This window comes from Lacerta agilis, chromosome 9, assembly GCF_009819535.1.
Source record: "Lacerta agilis isolate rLacAgi1 chromosome 9, rLacAgi1.pri, whole genome shotgun sequence".
NCBI lineage: Eukaryota > Metazoa > Chordata > Lepidosauria > Squamata > Lacertidae > Lacerta > Lacerta agilis.
Window position 1 is genome coordinate 16,930,398 of NC_046320.1, and position 21,315 is coordinate 16,951,712.

The window sequence follows — 21,315 nt, forward strand, 5'->3', positions numbered from 1 at the left end:
CGGATTTACAGAAGCCATCCCTGTTTCTGATTTGATCCCAGACTGTCCTGCTTTTCCTTAGGATGTCCCTATTTTCATCAGAGAATTGTTGGAGGGTATGGAGTTATGCGACCCCCCCCCCCAAGCCAATAAGATAAGTAACAATACAACCTTTAGAAAACATCTTAAGTTTCCTGTGTTCCTACAAATGGATTAACAAGCCTAATTTGAAATGTCACCATAATAAGCGAAAAGACCTTCAGATCAATCTTGTTGGGTCCGTATTTCCTGTCACAAATCTTCTGAGGCATCTTCTCCCAAGCTACACTCCACCTGTGTATTTTCTTTTCAATTATCTTCAAACTGCATACTATAAATATGAACTCCCGCAAGCCAATTACTTCTTATGACTTCACCCCAGCAAAGAAACCCTGAACCTAGAAGCAATCAGAGGCAAAATGAACTCTTATATGTAACCCATTTTTATTTCAGATGAAATAAAGTTTGTTGCTGGACTGGAGAATTGGGCCCATGAATTTTGCATGATTTTCTAGTTCGCGGAAACCAATTATTCACTTGCTGCCTCAAAAATGTGGGTAACGAAAGAAAAACAATTTAGATAAAGCAGCACAGCAAGCTTTTGTTTTAATGCTATTATTTTATGAGAAGCTGGGGACAAATAAAAGAGGGGGACCTGGGGGGGGGGAATGCAAGACAGGGTGATTGCTTTTGCAGTGCCCATAAGGAAGGGGCTAGTAAAAACCAATGTAGGGTAGTGTTTGTGCATATAAAATGAAGTAACCAAAGTTAAATTAGCTTACGAAGGGGCATGTGAAACTTACAGCCTTTGGAGGCCTGTTAGGAGAAGTTATTGCATTGGGTTAACCAAGGGGAAAAAAATTAATTGCTTATGCTTTAGGCCAAATGTTGGTGCTTTCGGTGGAAAGAGTGGGGGCAGGGAAGAGTTTAATTACAGAAGTACAAGTAAATCTCAGAAGCAACCAGAAGGTTTAAAATTATTTCCAAGTCCCATCAAACTCTTTCGTTACATTTGCATTCATATCACATGAGACTGGCCATGGATGGCCCCAACAGGGTGCCACGGCGTCCTGCTTTACAGATGACAGTCCTTTAACTGTAGGAGTCCTCTATCTGAAGGGCTGCCTGGGCCAAGTCCAGTTTAAAAATGAGGCGCCATAAGAAAGGAGAACAAAGGCTTTGAAGCTCCCCATCAATAGCACCTGAATAGGCATGTGGGCCACCTTGCCCCAGTCTCCTCCACTACGGTGAGATGTGTCATTATTTAAATTATAGTAATTATTTCTGGATTGACATCTATACATATACAGTGGTACCTCTGGTTACGTACTTAATTCGTTCCGGAGGTCCGTTCTTAACCTGAAACTGTTCTTAACCTGAAGCACCACTTTAGCTAATGGGACATCCCGCTGCCGCCGTGCCGCCGGAGCACAATTTCTGTTTTTATCATAGCTGTCAACCCTCCCTGCTGTTTCCCAATGCTATAATAAGGGAATTTCCCGCAAAAAAAGGAAAAGGTTGACAGCTATGGTTCTTATCCTGAAGCAAAGTTCTTAACCTGAAGCGTTATTTCTGGGTTAGCGGAATATGTAACATGAAGCGTATGTAACCCGAGGTACCACTGTACATTTTCATATTATATGCAAATCCATGTCCTTTTCGCTTTCTATTTACTTATGTGCTTCTTTTCTGTTGATGTTTAAATATGGGGCAGTCAAAGTGCTTTTCCTTTTCCTTTCCTGCTCACCACTTTCCTTTTTTTAAAGGGTTGCCACCACGTCAAGCATCATCTTTATTGGCTGCAGCAATCTTGTGGCTCTCCTGGGAATAAAATACCCTTGGGAAGGATACTATGTTATCATTCCCAGGAGTATTCTTCCCGGGGGGGGGGGGGAGATGGCTGATCCCAAGGGGAGACTTTGAACACTGAGTGTGTAGGCTGGGAGTGAAGAGGAAGGAGACTAGAGCTCCATGACATATCGGATTTATCAGCCCTGTTGTGTATCTCTTCTTGGGTGATTGGCAAAGGAAACTTATTCGCTTGGGATGGATCTTAAACCCTTGTTCCTCACCCCTGAGCTGAGCATGCACTGGATGTGGCAGCTGTTCTGATGCTGTAATATTTTGAGTCCGAGTGTTCAGGCAGCAACCTGATGCCCAGCCTTGGCAGCCAGTTCAGATGGTGTGATAGCACTTTGATGATGTGGCTTTATCTCGGGGTCAGCCTAAATGAGCTGAGGCTTCATTTTATACAGCAATGTCTCATACGGATGTCTGCTTCCGATAACAGTTTAATGGAGGGTGATTTCCTTCAGATGCGTCCAATGAAAATAAAAGCCTCTGCATTTCCTGTTCGTTTTATCGCACCCTTAAAACATGGCACTAAACAAGGACTGTATACAATTCCGTCTCTGCCTGCAGCATCCAATCCACTTTGTCTGGACTGGGCCAGGGAAACTTTTTGTGAATATGCAGCCTGAAGAATGGTTTCGGAAAGGATTTTCCAAGATGTTGTTGACACATAGGTAAAGGTAAAGGGACCCCTGACCATAAGGTCCAGTCATGTCCGGCTCTGCGGTTGCGGCACTCATCTCGCATTACTGGCCGAGGGAGCCAGCGTACAGCTTCCGGGTCATGTGGCCAGCATGACTAAGCCACTTCTGGAAAACCAGAGCAGCGCACGGAAACGCCGTTTACCTTCCCACCGGAGCGGTGCCTATTCATCTACTTGCACTTTGATGTGCTTTCGAACTGCTGGGTGGGCAGGAGCTGGGACCGAGCAACGGGAGCTCACCCCGTCATGGGGATTCGAACTGCCGACCTTCTGATCAGCAAGCCCTAGGCTCTGTGGTTTAACCCACAGCGCCACCCGCGTCCCACTTGTTGACACATAGTAGGCACGAATTTGAAAGATAAAATTGTGAGAAGCCTTCCCAGCTTCAAAGCTTTCTAGCTGTGAAAATCCTGGTCACACCATGAGTCCCAGAAACCAAGCCCACAGCAAGTCCAGCACCCAATCTTTAAAGTAATTGTGGCGGTGCAATGTAGACTGAGACCACAGCATGCCAAGAAGGGAAGTTTAATCCTTCCTTTCCCCACTATGATTTCCCCCAGAATCAGCCCAACACCAAGTAGCGAAAGGTGGGTGGAAGCTCCCATTGGTGCCCATGGGAGCTTTTTTTCTATTTGCTACTTAAGCATGGAGGCAACTGGGAGGGTGGGAATGATGGTACAGGAGATAATAAATGAACCTTTCTTCCTCACATGCAGTGATCCTGATCTGAATAAGGGCCCCACAAGCTTACTTTTAAGTTTAAATATGCTACATGGAGCTGCTTACTCTTTAACATAATCTATAATTTTGACCTTCAGACCTCCTTGCCTATCTAGGAAAATGGCAACAAGGAAGTAAAGCAAAGAGGTCTGGTTTTAAGGGGAGAAAAAGAGTGTACAGTGGTCTCTCAATTTTCGAACGTCTCCACTGATGAACATTTCGGTTTTCGAACACCATAAACCCAGAAGTAAATGATTCGGTTAACACGCCTCAGAAGTCGAACATGCCACGCGGCTTCCGCTGAGTGAAAGATCCTGAGGCCTAGCTGTCGGCGGTTGAGTTTTTGGTTTTCCAACGTTTCAGAACTCGAACGGTCTTCCGGAATGGATTAAGTTCGTAAACCGAGGTACCACTGTAATTGCTACTGGTGTTGCAGATGCACTGCTTTCTGCCTTAGTAACACTGAAATGGGCTACATTCAAGTAAGACTGAAGGGAAAAGGGAAAGAAGTCAGTTTAAGTAAGGGTGCAGTCTAGGTTGTGGACAAAAGTAGTAGAAGAAGAAGAGTTTGGATTTGATATCCCGCTTTATCACTACCCGAAGGAGTCTCAAAGCGGCTCACATTCTCCTTTCCCTTCCTCCCCCACAACAAACACTCTGTGAGGTGAGTGGGGCTGAGAGACTTCAGAGAAGTGTGACTAGCCCAAGGTCACCCAGCAGCTGCATGTGGAGGAGCAGGGATGAGAACCCGGTTCCCCAGATTACAAGTCTACCACTCTTAACCACTACACCACACTGGCTCTTAAAAGTAATAGTCTCAAAGGAAGCTAGAGGACAACGGAAAGCAAGATGGGGTCGAACCGGGTGGAAGCTGACCATCCAATTCAACCCTGGCCCAGCTTTGAATGCACTTTTGGTCAACATTTCACTAGTCACGTTCTAATGCATATTAAATAGACTAAATACCGTGGGTGCTTCTTCTGCACAATTCTCCTTCTGCATAGGAGTCGCTGTAACTTCAGGTGCAGATCTCGCGGCCTTCCTTTTGGCTTTTTCCATCTGAACGTTAGTGAAGTAGTTGACAGCTGCAAACTCAATCAGCGCGGAGAAGACAAAGGCGAAGCACACGGCAATGAACCAGTCCATGGCAGTGGCGTAGGATACTTTGGGCAAAGAATGCCGCGCACTGATGCTCAGAGTTGTCATGGTCAAAACCGTTGTTATCCCTGTAAAAAGAAAAGAAGCAAAGCAACGCTGCTCTTACGCATTTCAGAATCATATCAAATTTTTTAAAAAATAAATAAATAAATAAATCGCTCCAATATATTTGGAGCCATAGCCGAATACAAAATGGCGCAAGTTGAAATAGTTTGGAAGCGTTTCAACACTCTCCTTACCAAAAGGGGCGGGGAATGCATTTGAGGATTTCATTTAAAAGCATTGAGACAAATGAGACCCCAGCTGAAATTAAAATGCGGAGGATGAAACACTGCCTTGCATGCAGAGGTGTAGGAAGGTCAGGTGGTACCCGGTGCGAAAAATTTCTTGTCAACCCCCCCCATTGATTCCCCCCCCCTCCCGCCGCCGCCTGCAAACATAGTTTTACATTATTTCATATTTTCCTACAAAGGAATAATAACAAGTAATAATAATAATAATAAACTTTTATTTATATCCCGCCCTCCCCGGCCGAAGTTGGGCTCAGGGTGGCTAACATCAGATACATAACATTGGTATAAAATCAAACAATAATTAAATTAACTCCTAAAAGCATCTCAAAATCAAATTAAAGTCTAATTAGATGGCTTTCCACAGGGTTAGGGTTGGGAACAGTAAGTGCTCCACTGAACTGAAATTTCAGCCTTCACGACATAGGAAAACAGCCAAGTAAACAGCTATTTTGGTGGAGGAGGGTCAAGATATTAACCGATATGCATGAACTTTCATATATAGCTATATAATCCCTAGTATAGTAAGATAAGACCTTTGGAGCAGGCATTTTCAAAAATAAAAAAAGTTTTTTATGAACTGCCCTAGTAGGGCAGTAATTGTTCCTTGATAATTTGTCACCCCCTCCATTATGGAACTTGGGGCGGAGCGCCCCCTACACCCCCCTTTGCTACACCCCTGCTTGCATGTCCTTGGAGACTAGTGGAGAGGGGAGCTTGTCGCAGTAGGAGAGGCAAGCTCCTGGGATTTTCCTGCAGCCTCTTGCCCCCACCCCCTCTGCTTTAGCCTCTCAGTCAGAACAGTTCCCTGCCACCAGCTCTCCTTGCTTACTCTATCCTGCTGCCTCTCAGCCTCCAATCCCTCCTCCCACTCTTCTCCCTCTGACCTCCATCAATTTCCTGGCTCTCAGCCTTCCTCCTCTGGGGTTTCCCATGGGCCTCCTACCATTCTTCATCATCCAGCCAGTCCATGACAGGTGGCATACATGGTTCTCCCTATCCTCAGTTAATCCCCACAGCAGCAAAGGAGGTTTGGCTGAGAGGCAATGAGAGGTCACCCAACAAGCTTCTAGGTAGGTTTGGCTGAGAGGTCACCCAACGAGCTTCATGGTCAAGTGCAGATTCGAACCCTCGGTCTCCCAGGTACAAGTCCAGCACTCTAGCCACAATGCCACACTGACTGTTAGTGTCTCAATTACTCCAGTGTGGTGAAAACTCTCATTTAACAGCACCATAACTATTTTACATTAATGCAGAAGTTAAAACTATGGCCTCACCCATTCCGTATTTTTATTCCTAGCTACTAGAGATAGCCAGGATCCATGAGACATCACAGGAATTAGCATGGGGGCTGCCATTACACACACCCTAATATCATCTGAATACAGATGCATGGACTCATTATAAGCACTGAAAACAAATTCATAATTTTACATTAAAATGGAGTCATTACTTTGGTGAAAGAATGCTTAGAACTCTGATTGTGGTCAAAAAAGTTTTCATGCTTGAAAAGTGATGAGAGTCTTGATGGACCAGTCAACTGATTATTTTTCTGCCTGTTTTAGCAATTGAAACCTGCTGTGCTATGTGCTGTATGATTTTCCATTGTATTTTTAAAGATACAGATTGAAACCCTATTAAAGATACAGGTTGAAACCCTTGGTCCAATACATCTTGTTGTTGCTTTTTAAAAAATCTTACTCAGTTATGGTCTACCTGACCCCAATTGCAATTAAAGTGTTTTATCCAAGGAGGGTGTGTGTGTGTGTGTGTGTGTGTGTGTGTGTGTGTGTGAAAAAGTACTAAAGGCAAAAACCTATTTTTTGCAAACCTAAAAGGCTCCACTGAAGCTCAGAGCTCTAAATGACAGTGATTCCACTGCAAATTCTGTTTATGGCTCTCTCTCTCTCTCTCTCTCTCTCTCTCTCTCTCTCTCTCTCTCCACACCAAAGGCAGAGAGGAAGAATGAACTCAATATTGCTTTAAAATAACATGAGAGACTATACATTTTAATAAAGCAGCCAAGGAGACAGCGGTATGTGATCAAATACAGCAGTACAGTGTTCCTCCTGACAGTTCTGTAATATAGCTCTAATGATATGGAACAATCCACTTACGGCTCTTGGACTGAGGCTGCAGCTTGAATTAGTACAGAGCATAACCACCTCGGGGAAAGGCTCTCTGTGTTCTGCAATGCTATGTGCATGTGTGTGCATGCACACATGTGCCCATTCCAGCAAAGGAAAGCTGCACATGGAAAGTTTGTGTTTAGACTGTACACTTTCCAAACTGTATCTGTGTCACAATGCACACTTGAGAAATAATAATAATTATTATTGTTATTTATTTATACCCCGCCCATCTGGCTGGGTTCCCCCAGCCACTCTGGGCATCTGACAGCACATATAAAAACATATTTAATGTGGATTCAGGATCACCCGAAGTGTAGGTTTGGTATGCACATTTCCCATCTGCCTTGCGATGCAGAAGAGAATAAAGAAATTGAGAGAAACATCAAAAGCAAGAGTATGGGGAAGCAGAGAGGAGGTGTCCTCAACATGTGCTAGACTACAGTCCATTGAAATGAGGCTGAGCCCAAGGGATCTTGGGTAGAAAACTCTCATTTCGGAGCAGCTTTCCTTCCTCAAGATTGGTGCCTCTAACAATGGCAGGCCAGATGCCTCATAAAATAAAGATCGGATACTGTAACTATGCACACTACATCAGCAAATGGGATACCAGGTTTCAGCAGTCAACAACATCAACAACCTGGCCAAATTGGGGGCACTAAGAAACAATGCAGGGTCATTGAGGACCATTGGCAATGCACATTAACTGTCCTTCCCCCCCCCCAACCCTGAGGTGTGAACGGAGACATGGAATTTGAAAGGTTGCCACGGTAACTGGGTGTGATGTCACAAGAAGAGGTTGGGGTCTTTGGCATGAGGCTTGGGGATAGCTGAGATCTTGGCTGAAGGCAGGCTGGATGAGATACCTTGGACTCCAGTGCTGTACGGCTGTGGGGAACAAGCCCCTCTTGAGCTGACCATGCTGACTAAAGATGTAAATATGTGTAACTAAACCATATTTCTAAAGACACATCCTAACTCTCAAGGGAACACAGACCCTGGGTGAGCGACTGGGACCCCCTGGAATCTTGTCACATCTTAGCAGAGATTGGGGGTGGCGCCCAACCTTTGCAACACAATGTCCAAACTGCTGCTCTCCTTGCTGTGTCCAGCAGAGCAGAAGTTTGGAGACTTGGCCTCGGATCCATGAGGGATCACCCCCCCCCAAGAGTTGCTTCCCTTCTGAGATGGTATCTGACACCAGTTAAGATAGCTAAGATGAATTCGAAAATGTCGGATGTGTGTTGGAAATGTAAGTCTTCGAAAGGTACCTTTTTTCACATGTGGTGGTCGTGTTCAGGGGTAAAGGCTTTCTGGGATAAGATTTATAATGAGCTTAAAAAGGTAATGAAAATTACCTTTAATAAGAAACCAGAGGCATTTCTCTTGAGCATGACCAATGAAGAGATACCCAGTCAGGACAGAGTATTTTTTATGTATGCCACGACAGCCGCTAGAATTCTACTGGCAAGAACTTGGAAAGGTGAAGAGATCCCAACAGTGGAAGAATGGCAGATGAAGTTAATGGATTACATGGAACTCGCAGAACTGACCGCTAGAATCCGAGACCAGAGGGAGGAGAAGGTGTCGCAGGACTGGAAAAAATTTAAGGACTATTTAGTTAAATCTGAAAAACTGAATATTTGAGCAGAATTAAGCAAAAGATTGGCTTTAGCAGGCTAATGTTAGATAAAATTGCTTAGAAGAAACTTTTTGTGAATGATTTAATTGTTAAAGAATATTTTAAGATATTGTGTTTAAGTTATGATTTATATTGGATTAAGTATATTTAAGAGTATTAAGAAATACGGTAAATGTTAAGGGAAAAAGATATAAAGTTACCTATAACGTATATATGATTTTGAAGGCAGTGGAGGGAACAGGGGAAGTCCCCTAGTAGAGAAGTTAGAAATAAGAAAAATACAAAGATAGGTGTTTGTTAAGGTTAGTATGTTTTTCTTTATGTGATATTGTTATTGTTTTTATTGTGTTTATATATTGTGTTTTTATTGTGTTTATGTTTATGTTTATGTTGTGTTTTTTCTTTGTTTTATTGGAAAATAATAAAAAATCTTTAAAAAAAAAAAAGAGTTGCTTCCCTTCTGGCAGCCTCTAAGAGGCAGCTACTTTCCATATCTCATGCTGGGCAGTACAGGCAGAAAGCACGGGGGGGGGCGGAATTGTGTTGCATTATGTAGACAAGGATTGTGTCCCACTGGAAGACAATTCCTTTATTTGGGAACTTACACATTTTATTTTGAAGGGGCCTTTCAGATTCAAATAGTAATTCCAAACATAACAAAAGACTACTGTTAATCCTTCTGATTCTCTCTGGGTATATACACAGAAGCACAGCAGAGAAGTGCTCCCCGGATATTTAATTGTTAAGTATTATCCTATCGTGTATTCCATTAAAAACTCAAGTCCTTTTAAAGAGAGTATCAGATTGCCTAATTGGGATATGAATGCTAATATATTTATGTTGTAGCCTAAACTGTGAATGTTCTTATTCCTCGCATAATCCAAATAGAACTGGTGACATCAAATACTAATGGGAACAATTCACTTTGCTGCTTAGAGGAGAAATGGCAGGATTATCACTTGGCACTTTTTGAGAAAGCTCTTTATCTGTTAAATCTTTCTGCAGGAAGTCTACTAGGAATGAGATTCAACTGGGAATATGGAAAGAGAGCATACCCTCCAACATTTCTCCAATGAAAATCGGGACATCCTATCCCATAATAATAATTTTATTATTTATACCTCACCCATCTGACTGGGTTGCCCCAGCCACTCTGGGTGGCTTCCAACACAAATAAAAACACAATAAAGCATTAAACATTAAAAAGAACTTCACTATAAAGTGCTGCCTTCTGATGTGTTCTGAAGGTTGTATAGTTACTTATCTCCTTGGCTCGGGGTCACATAACCATACCCTCCAACATTTCTCCAATGAAAATAAGGATGTCCTAAGGCAGGCATGTCCAAAATCCGTTTCGGGGGCCTAATCTGGCCCACCGGTTGATTTAATCCGGCCCCTGTGGCAGTATATGTCCTTGGGCAAAAAAAAGCTCAATAACTTCAATCTTAAAAAAAGCTCAACAACTTTGGCCAGCCCTCATGCATGCATGTTCACTTCATCAAATCTGGCCCTCTTTGGAAAAAGTTTGGGCACCCCTGTCTAAGGAAAAGTGGGACATACCAGGGTCAGATCAGAAACCGGGATGGCTTCTGTAAATCTGGGAATGTCCCTGGAAAATAGAGACACTTGATTAGCCTGCTTCCGGTGAGTGGAATGGCATGGGGAGCATAATATTTGCCTCAGACAGAGAAATGTCTTAGCTGGGCCTTGCCCTTCCTCCAGGATCACACCTGGAACATCTCACTGTTTCATAAGCATTTCCCTGAACCATTGTTCATGTTTATTTTACACGAAACTAGCTCACATTAGCTATCCCTGGCTCTTGGCATCAGCTGTACTTATAAGAGCTTCCCATTGAAAACTTTTCACCCAGACAAAAGCTGCCGGGTCTCTGTAAACATTAAAAATATAAAGAGCTTCTTCATGCCTGCTTGAAGATGGAGAAATGTAATCTGAATGGCTACGCAAGACCCTGCTTCTCATATAATAAAATCTAACAAGACAAAGGCAGGCCTCTGGGAGCCTGAAGCTCCTTTGATGGGAAAGAGAACAAACAAAACAGGAAACACTGAACTGTACTTCTTGGAACGATGGAATGTTTTTTTTTAAAGCATTTTCACCTTTGAGCACAAAGACCAGCAAATGATGGTTTATTGCTACAAATGTATCACTTCAGGGTGCATTCAGATGGGGACTTAATACCACCAATGGTTTATTGGCAACTAGGTTTTTTGGTCCCATCACCTCCTGGCAAATAGAAGGGGAAGAAATGGAGGCAGTGGGAGATTTTACTTTCTTGGGCTCCATGATCACTGCAGATGGTTACAGCAGTCACGAAATTAAAAGACGCCTGCTTTTGGGGAGAAAAGTGATGACAAACATAGACAGCATCTTAAAAAGCAGAGACATCACCTTGCCGACAAAGGTCCGTATAGTTAAAGTTACAGAAGTGTGCATGCACACGAAAGCTCATACCAAGAACAAACTTAGTTGGTATCTAAGGTGCTACTGGAAGGAATTTTTTATTTTGTTTTGTTTTCGTATAGTTAAAGCTATGGTTTTCCCAGTAGTGATGTATGGAAGTGAGAGCTGGACCATAAAGAAGGCTGATCGCCAAAGATTTGATGCTTTTGAATTATGATGCTGGAGGAGACTCTTGAGAGTCCCATGGACTGCAAAAAGATCAAACCTATCCATTCTGAAGGAAATCAGCCCTGAGTGCTCACTGGAAGGACAGATCCTGAAGCTGAGGCTCCAGTACGTTGGCTACCTCATGAGAAGAAAAGACTCCCTGGAAAAGACCCTGATGTTGGGAAAGATGGAGGGCACAAGGAGAAGGGCGACGGCAGAAAACAAGATGGTTGGACAGTGTTCTTGAAGCTACTAACATGAGTTTGGCCAAACTGCGGGAGGCAGTGGAAGACATGAGTGCCTGGTGTGCTCTGGTCCATGGGGTCATGAAGAGTCAGACACGACTAAACAGCAACAACAAGGTTTTTTAACTGATTGGATTTTCCATTGAAAGGGTAAGTCTAGATTAAAGCTGCAATACCCGGTTTCCTGGGAGTAAGCCTCATTGAGTTACGTGGGACTTCCAAATAGACACTTCTAGGCTTGTTAGGTAAATAAGGGAAAAAAATACAGGCTGGCATTTGGATGACATTGTGTGGAGCTGAAGAAGCTTGCCTGCAGGAGCAGCACCCTTCCTACAGCAAACAGTTCTCTGGCAACACACACAGTACAGTAAACGCATTGCTAAATGCTCATCAGCCTTACTTAAACAGGACGGTCAAAGGCAACAATATTATTTAAGTTACCATGGATCCTTTGCATCCTTCTGAGCTCCGCTTGGTATGGATAAGCCAACCCCAAACCCCCTTCATAATTGACAGCCACCTACCACAGCCCATCCCAGCATACACATCATCACCTGCCTGCTGGGTGCACATACTAATACTATCCCAATAAAAATAGTCATGTCAGCCATGAGGGGGGGGGATCCAAAATTTGTCCAATTTACAATTTTGTCTCCCAAGTCATTTGTGTGAGGTGTCTGTGTGTGAGGGAGAGTCTCCAATCAACCCTCTAAATCAGGGTTTCCTGAACTTGTGTCTCCAGCTTTTTTTTGACTACAACTCCCATCATCCTTAGCTAGCAGGACCAGTGGTCAGGGATGATGGGAACTGTAGTTCAAAAACAGCTGGAGACCCACGTTTGGGAAACACTGATCAAGTCATATTAGGAGTTCAGGGCAACTCAAAAACTTTTGTGAACTTTTGGTTAGCCTAATAAAGGCATTTGCCCTAATATGGATTTCTGAGTCCATCCCGCCATTATTTATTTATTCGTGAATTTAATAATCTGCACTTTCGTAAAAAAAAAAAATCAAGCAAGGTGGAGTACAACATATAAGGACAAAATCAACAGCAGAGCCATAAAAAAACATCGCTGAACCACCAACGTCATCTCTGGCAACACCTATTTCTCGGGCTTTAATTTATTATGGAATCCTGAGTGAGCAGAGACAACATAGGATTAAGTGGGACTAAATCTACACACCACAAGCAGAAATGGATCTATATCAAAGCACTTTCAGTTCTGTAAAAAAAAAAAAAAAAAACTATTACCTTTCTACAGCCTCAACAAGAAAAAGTGCCACTGGAGTTTTCTTTTGCAATTTCTTGCTGGGATGAAATGAAGGAGGGCTAAGTAATACGTACATATTCAGATTTCTCTTTCAGGTGGAAAGTCCGCCCCTGCCAGGCCTAATTTTAACCTCTTTTATTCATCTCTCTCTCTGAAATGTACTGCTTAATAGGTCTTTTGGTTCAATGGTCTCCACTTGATTAATCCTTCTCCAATGCATGGCAATGCTGAGGTTTAGAAAGAGATCTTCTTTAGAAAATTGCTTCAGCCATATCTGTATTCTCCTCTCCTTTGTCAGAAACCCAGATTTCCCCCTCAGCTCCCTGTGCGCTGCCTCCATGCCGTTTGTCTCCTCTTGCTTTCAGTGTCAATTGGAGCATCCTCTTTCAAATTGCATTTTAATGTGCTTCATTCTAATATCGCGTAATCGATTTTCCTAATTGCTTTTTCAATTCACTCTCGCCAAGGCAGGGGGAAGAAAGGGGCCTGGTATCAGCGAAGCTGACATTACAAATTCAGAGCCTTAGGGCATACTCCTTACTTGGCCAAATCTCTCATTCAAATCAGTTGGGCTCCTCAAGAAGACTAAAAAGACATACAAAGTGGTGAGACTTACCAAAAACAGTTCTGGCAGGGACAGACTCCTTATTGATCCAAAATGAAACTTGGGAGAGGATCACAGTCATGATGCATGGGATATATGTTTGTATCATAAAATAACCCATTTTTCGTCTGAGGTGGAAGTGTACTGTCATAACGACATATTCACCTTAAAGGGAAAAAAGCCAAAAAGTGATGGTTTGCAACCTAGAAGCAATATTTAAAACAAAACAAAACAAAACTTTCAATACACCCAGTCTTAGATTGATTGATTTATTTTAACATATTCCCCAGCTACTCAAATTGCATTCAGTTCATTTGACTCTGAAAACACAAAGTTTCACTAAAAAGTGAAAGAAGTTTCAGCCTGGCTAAGACAGTGGTGGGAGCCCACATGAGTCACTCCAAGCTCCACATAGGAAGAATGAGCGTTCCCCACATAAAATGGGGTGCGCATGTTGCGGGGTCGCGAGGAGACCCATTGGATCACAGTGGCAGCTCCTGGTAGTTGGTCTGGCTTCACCTTCCCAGGATGCTCCATAGCGCTGCTATGACAAGGTCGCTGTTAAAGGGCCGGAAAGGAATTTCCCTGCATTGGCAGGTTTCGCCTTTCCCGTAGCAATTCGTCACAACTTTGGCGGTTGCAGGCCTTGGGCGGAATCCTTTAGTCATTTACAGGATTGGGGGGGCGTGGGGCGGTGACCCCCGCCCCCATTGCGGTGGCGATAACAGGGTTCCCGTTAAAGGGGTCTCAGGGGGAGGCATTGACCAAACGCCCAGGGTCGTCACTGCCCTCCCCTTCCAGCGGCAGCGAACATAGGGGGGTGGGCTATCTGCTTGAACATATGTTCTCCAGACTAGCCCACTTCCCAATCATGCTGGATAACCCTGAAGTTACCCAGAACCCCAGCTGGGGGCCTGGGAAGGATAAACGCCCAATGCCTGAGCCAAGGTCTTCCTACATCTGAAATATTAATAAAGTTGTGGCCAATTTAATCCCATACAACGTTGTCAGGAGTCGTTATTTCCCTCAGGGGCTGCCCCGGGGTCTGGGGGGACTTCGCCTGGCCGCGCAACAGGATGTATATTAATAAACAAAAAGCCCTACTGAGTCCAAGGAAAGTAAGTAGATCTTAAAATACTATCCAGGAGGTGGGATGTAAAACATGAAATAATAGGGACTGTTTGACATCCCTCACACTTTCACGTACCATAAAGATACGTAGGTATACGCTAGAGGGAGGAAAAAATAAGTGTAAGTAAAATATTAGCTGTCTGTTCTGATACTGCAGCATCTGGAAAACATATAATTACTACTTCGGGATTATATTTTCAACAGATGCACCAAGAAAATGTCTTCCTTTCATTGATTTTTTTTTTTAGCCAATGAATACCAAACAAAGTTGTTATTCGCCAGGTGTCAACGTGGCACAATCCCGTTCAAACCCCATTGAAATGAATGGGGACAGCACAAAAACACTTCCCTGGGCTTGTATGGGGTAATTGTGCCCCTGAAGGACCAGGTGCGCAGCCTGGGAGTCATTTTGGACTCACAGCTGTCCATGGAGGCACAGGTTAATTCTGTGTCCAGGGCAGCTGTCTACCAGCTCCATCTGGTACACAGGCTGAGACCCTACCTGCCCGCGGACTGTCTCACCAGAGTGGTGCATGCTCTGGTTATCTCCCGCTTGGACTACTGCAATGCGCTCTATGTGGGGCTACCTTTGAAGGTGACCCGGAAACTGCAATTAATCCAGAATGCGGCAGCTAGACTGGTGACTGGGAGTGGCCGCCGGGACCACATAACACCGGTCCTGAGAGATCTACATTGGCTCCCAGTACGTTTCCGAGCACAATTCAAAGTGTTGGTGCTGACCTTTAAAGCCCTAAACGGCCTCGTTCCTGTATACCTGAAGGAGCGTCTCCACCCCCATCATTCATCCCGGACACTGAGATCCAGTGCCGAGGGCCTTCTGGCGGTTCCCTCACTGCGAGAAGCAAACTGTAAACCAGGCAGAGGGCCTTCTCGGTAGTGGCGCCCACCCTGTGGAACGCCCTCCCATCACAGCTCAAGGAGATAAACAACTACCTGACATTCAGAAAATACCTGAAGGCAGCCCTTTTCAGGGAAGTTTTTAATGTGTGATATTTTTGTATCTGATTTTTGTTGGAAGCCGCCCAGAGTGGCTGGGGAAATCCAGCCAGATGGGCGGGGTACAAATTATTATCATTATTATTATTATTATTATTATTATTTAGTTGAGTACCCATTCATTTTAGTGGGGCCTGCAATAGAAATTTTTCCATAATAGTGGCTGTATGGAAAGTATGTTTGAGACCTTGGGACCTTGGGACCAGTCCAGTGCTCAAAGCAGGAGGGGGGGAAATGAAGTGAGGTGGTTATAGGTCCATCTGAAAAGAAATGGGATGGCTCTCCATCCTACTTGGAGAGAGGCTCAGGGCCCAGCAAAAAATGCCGCACAAGAGCAAATGAGTTTCGAAGCCAAGGCAGTAAAGAGCTACGGATTATCAAACATATTGCAGGCTTGCATGCCTTCTCCCATGCTCATGTCCTAGTGTACAGAGCCAAACCTAGTTGACCAGATGTGTTGTAGCTGGCCACATGCCTGTCACTGTTTTTCCATCCCTGTTTCTCCAGTCTTGGGCATGCATTAAGAACAGGTGGTTTATTAAGAACTGGTGGGTCAGGTCTGTTCCAAAGTGCAACTGTGTGCAGGATAGAACCGCACCAATGTTCTTCATTCCACACAGTGAAAAGAAATTGTCTGCCAAAACCCAAACCATGATCAAAATGCTCAATTAATTGCCTCACTTCCACCCATCTTCTCCTCCCACGAACCACCCACCCACTTAAAGGAAAGCTATAAACAACCTGAGCCTTCTGGTGGAAATTCTGGTATGAAACCATTATTCCGGATTTGGGCTGCTATTCAAACTGAATTTTAAAAGACGTAGAAGGAAATGTAAAGGCATCTTGCTGGGAAGTCCATTACACCCCAGGATCTAGTTGTTTTATAATTACATACTGAGATTTTTACCAAGATCATGGAGACACCTTCTTAAGGAGCAATCTAAGAATCTTGGCCTGGTATTCCATTATAGATCAGTGATATCTCACTTACAGATAATATCCAATACATTAGGAAAATATTGCTTCATCTTGCTATCAATAACGGCACTCGGAAATCTGTCGGCTACATCTGCTCCCTCTGTTGCTTAATTCTGTCGTGATCTCTGCTAGAGCATGTTTCAAACTGCACCAGTAATAGAGCGTTTAGCAATACAATCATATAACCAACCAACAGCCATCATTTTTTAAAAATGAAAAACAAAAACACCCACAGATCTTAAGCACCGCCACTTCTCACACTGCTGCCTGTTGCTATTTTTTATCACTACACAAAAATATTTTTTTTAAAAAAAAAAAACACAGCAGTAATAGCTGTTATGTTTAATGTGTTTGCTCCAGCAGCAATTCTAATAGGGATTTAGTTGGACAATCTGCATGCAATTTGTAGCATGATAAATCACAAAGATCAACACTTGCCAGCAGCACGTTTATGAAAATATGTCAGTAGCTACGATCTTGCATTTTCAACCATTTTCACTTTGCTTTCCAAAGAGAGACAGCAACAGGGTATCTGCTTTAGTGTAAGCCTGGAGATAAATGGTCTAGGATTTGTCATATGCTTATTATGCCTCTTAGGCTACACTGAGATTTCCAAAACATCTTTGGCTAAAGCAAAATTACACCGCTAATTCCACCCCTTATGTTGATTATCACCAGCTAGGTTCTTACCTGTAATGGATTTAACAGTATCAGTGGATGCTGTGTGCCCAAGCAGGTCATACTGAACTAAACTGGAAGACTCTTCAGGAACTTCCACTGAATTCTTAGGTCCTTTTGTCCAGGTGTAAATCATTTCACTCTTTGGATATGCATCTGGAAAAAATACATACAATTAAAATGTTGGGTCTTGACCTATTGATGCCAACAGGCCTTTGGAGCGCTTCAGTTTTTGTTTTTGTTTTTTTAACTTTGATTAGCCAGTCACCTTAATAATTATGTTTTTATTTTTATTTTTTTTACTAGGGAGTGAAGTGCTGTTCAACTCTGCTTGCCAGCTCCAACACCGCCATTTGCCCCATATTAACCCCTAGAGCATACAATTACTAAGCTAGTTTTTCACCTTCCCAACCCCATTTCTGAAGCAGTTTCCCTCTTCACTTCTGCAGCGACTCCACTTTACAGCCATTTTCACCTTCACCCCTATATCCATGCCTCCTTCTCCTCTCCCTCCTTCTGTGCAGCTTCCTCTTGAACACAAACAGCCAACCTCTTGGTAAACTCCTGAATCTTCCTCAAGCCACACATAGCAATTAGCTTCATTTTCACCTTCCAATCAGTTGTGAAGCCACCACCCCATTCTATTCTGCAGATCTTTTCATGGCCCTGCTCCCATTCCCTTGCCCCCTTTCCCCTCTTTTTTTGCAACACCCCAGTTTTACCAGCACCCCACTTTCCCTCCCCCTCCCTCACTTCTCTCAGCTTTTTTTTACACCCAGATTGCCCCCACAGCCATGTCTCCTGCACTCTCCAATTTTGCATTCCCCTTTGTGCGCACACCCCATGGTGATATATGTTACTGTATCTTTAAGATGAATAGAATTTTAAGAGCAAGCCTGCCATTGAACTTGTTCACTTAGAGAAGGTTAAGTTCAGTTGGTGGGTGTTGTACACATATGGGTGCCTGCTTGCTAATGAAATATATATATTCTAAATTACTACACTGCACCTGGAACTTCACGCTGAAGAAAACACACGGTACCAGGAGTGAAATACATTGTACTATGGAATATTAGAGGGCTCCACAACCTTTATGTCTGTCACATGAGCTGCCGAGAAATGGATGAGGGAGAGCTTTGAGTACAGTGAGAGGGGAGAGACACTTAAATGGGGGGGGGGGATGGCTATTTTAAACAATAGCAGAAGTTTGAGTAAGAAGGGGATGAAGAAACACTGACAGGAGCATGGTGGTTTTAAATAGCAGCACAGCTTTGAGTAAAGCAGGGATGGAGAAACACTGAGGGGTGGTTGTTAAAACACACAAAGTTTTAACAGGGAGAAATGGCAGAGGTGGATACCACACAGTAGCCAACACCAAGAAGCAAACACAGCAGAGCTTTTCCCAACTCCCTTCTCCCTTGTTTTGAGCTGCCATTTCTCACCCAGCCCAGTGATATCCCCTGCCATTAATTTCAATTGACCTAAGCCATGCAGCTCTGGCTGTTATCTGACCAGTTTCGTACATAAAACGTTAAGCAGAGAGGGTCTATGTGACTTACAACTCCCAAATTTCAGAGGACAGGCGTGGCCATCCATTGGGAAATCGACCAATCTCATGGGGCACTCAGCACTTATGGTGAGCCTATAAGGAACAAAATGGAATTAGCCCCAGGGTGATGCGTTGCCTCTCTCACGCAAGGTAAAATAAAAGAACAGAAAGATAGATAAATCATATACCTCATTGTATAAAGGATTGTACCATTTCTCATGATTCTGAATAGTTTATTTGGGGCTGTCATATTATGTGCGACAGATTTTTTCCCATTCCGGAAGAAAGTGTCTGGTGTCCACACTTTGGTAACCATCAAGTTGTTCAGTCTTAGAATTTCAATGGGACCATCATATCTTAATCTCTTGTCAACCCACGTCTGGCGAAAGAAAACATCCATTGTGTATTCCTACAGTAATTTGGAAGAGACACAAACTTAATATGTTTTATAAGCATATCCTTTCTATGAATATCCCTCAAGGACAAATTAGTCACTGGTAACTGTAAACTCCCTAAACACATTTCTATCAATTAAACAGAACTATGTACTCCTTTAATACTTTAATTTTCCACATTAGTCATATAAATAAATTGCTATACATATTAAATCAATCAAAAATAATTACTATAATCTAATAGAATGGCAAGAAGCACGCAATTAAACTTGTACTCTAGCACAGAACTGGAAACAGTATGATTAATTCATTAACATATGTTAATGGTTTTCATGTCCATGCTATTTTTTTAAAACAGATGGACAAATTAAAATATGCAGTGGGCTACATGATTAATTATATCAGCCAAAATCAAAGGAATATTATCTAATTTCAACAAATAAAACACAGATGGGATAATCCAAATGGGAAGTAGCATGTCACAAAATGACCACGCAGCCCTTTATTTGGACACCACTTATGTACATGCATCATTCCAATGGCCTTCATAGATGTGTTCACAGGACTAAAAAAATGTGTGTGTGTATAGATAAAGATCTATAGGTGCATGCATATGGCTTAATGCAGAACCCTATGTGAACTGCAAAGGTCACATGGACATCTAGAGCAAATAGACTCCAGAGCAAATGCGTACAAACCTCAGCAGAGAGGGCAATTCCATATGGAAAAGGATATGCACACAAAGCTGATATTTTCAGCTGAAATCAAGCCTCATGTGTAGGGGTGGAGTGCTTATCCATATTTACCGGTACTTAGAAGTCAGTCCCACAAAATTCAGTCAGGCTTAGTCCCAAATAAATGTGACTAGGTCTGAAACCTTAGCGAACCAATTGTAAAATCACTGGACGCTTGAAAAAGCATGCACTGGAAAATGCAGAGATTGATTTGAGTCCCAAATAAATGTGACTAGGTCTGAAACCTTAGCGAACCAATTGTAAAATCACTGGGCACTTGAAAAACATGCACTGGAAAAGGCAGAGATTGAGCAAGAGCAAGGCATAGACTAGAGTCAGGACTATGCATTTGCTGCTACTTCCAATCAAGTGGAGAGAAAATGTGGGGAAGATGGAACTGGGTGTGAAACTCAACTACCTGAGAACCTCAGCTTGCATTTACAGTGGTACATTGGTTCTCAAATGCCTTGGTACTCAAACGCCTTGGTTCCCAAACACTAAAAACCCAGAAGTAAGTGTTCCAGTTTTCGAACATTTTTCAGAAGCCAAGCATCCGATGCAGCTGTCGGCTGTTGTTTCTGGAGTGCCTGCACCAATCAGAAGCTGCGCCTTGGTTTTCAAACCTTTTGGAAGTCAAATGGACTTCCGGAACAGATAAAGTTTGGCGCTTTTGTTTTTGCTATTTATTTCGTGTTTTTGTTTTGAGGCTTTTTCAGATAATTTGTTTTTTGTGACTGTGTGGAACCCAGTTCATCTACTGACTGATTGTGTGACCTCGGAAATGGATAAAAGCCCCCCCTCCAAACAATGACTATCATCAGTGCAGGTAAGAACAAAATTTAATTTTAATTTTTATCATCTACAATACTGTCCTGCTTATTTTATAGTACAGGATGTTGATTATTGCTTTCATTTTATGTATCAGTGGTCTCGTTAGATAGTAAAATTCATGTTAAATTGCTGTTTTAGGGGTTGTTTATAAAAGTCTGGAATGAATTAATCTGTTTTGCATTACTTTCCATGGGAAAGCGCACCTTGGTTTTGGAACGGACTTCCGGAATGGATTAAGTTTGAGAACCAAGCTACAGTGGTGCCCCGCTAGACGAATACCTCGCTAGACGAAAAACTCGCTAGACGAAAGGCATTCGCTAGCGGAAGGCTGTCTCGCAAGACGAATTTTTCAATGGGCTTGCCTCGCAAGATGAAAAAATTTGCAATTCCCCCCCCCCGTCAAACTGCTCTTCCCCCGTTGGTGCTTCGCAAGATGAAATTTTCGCTATACGACAGCACTCGCAGAACGAATTAATTTCGTCTTGCGAGGCACCACTGTACCACTGTATTTGTTTATCTATTGGGAGAATTAATAGTCCTTACTGTTGGAATGAGAACAGGAAATACCTGATGAAACCTCAAAAGATTAATAAGATTTCTAGTAACTGAGGGCACAGCCTTATAGCTCTGCATTAGCTTCTTGCCCCTCCCCATGACTTAAAGCAGTAGTATAAATTGTGCAAAATGAGGCAACTCAGGGAAATGGACATCTTTTGCTTAATATGTACAGTTCACAGACTT

At 43.0% G+C, this 21,315-nt stretch overlaps 1 protein-coding gene across 1 annotated transcript in view; it reads right to left on the reverse strand.

Moving 5' to 3' along the window:
* The window catches only part of GABRA4 (gamma-aminobutyric acid type A receptor subunit alpha4), a 68,923-nt gene that overhangs the window by 12,943 nt on the left and 34,665 nt on the right, over nt 1-21,315 (reverse strand). The window contains exons 4-8 of the mRNA XM_033160938.1: nt 18,803-19,023; nt 18,625-18,707; nt 17,078-17,221; nt 13,274-13,426; nt 4,279-4,518 (exon numbers count right to left, since the gene is read on the reverse strand). Of these exons, the coding sequence (XP_033016829.1) occupies nt 4,279-4,518; nt 13,274-13,426; nt 17,078-17,221; nt 18,625-18,707; nt 18,803-19,023 (841 nt within the window). The remainder of the gene's footprint in view (nt 1-4,278; nt 4,519-13,273; nt 13,427-17,077; nt 17,222-18,624; nt 18,708-18,802; nt 19,024-21,315) is intronic.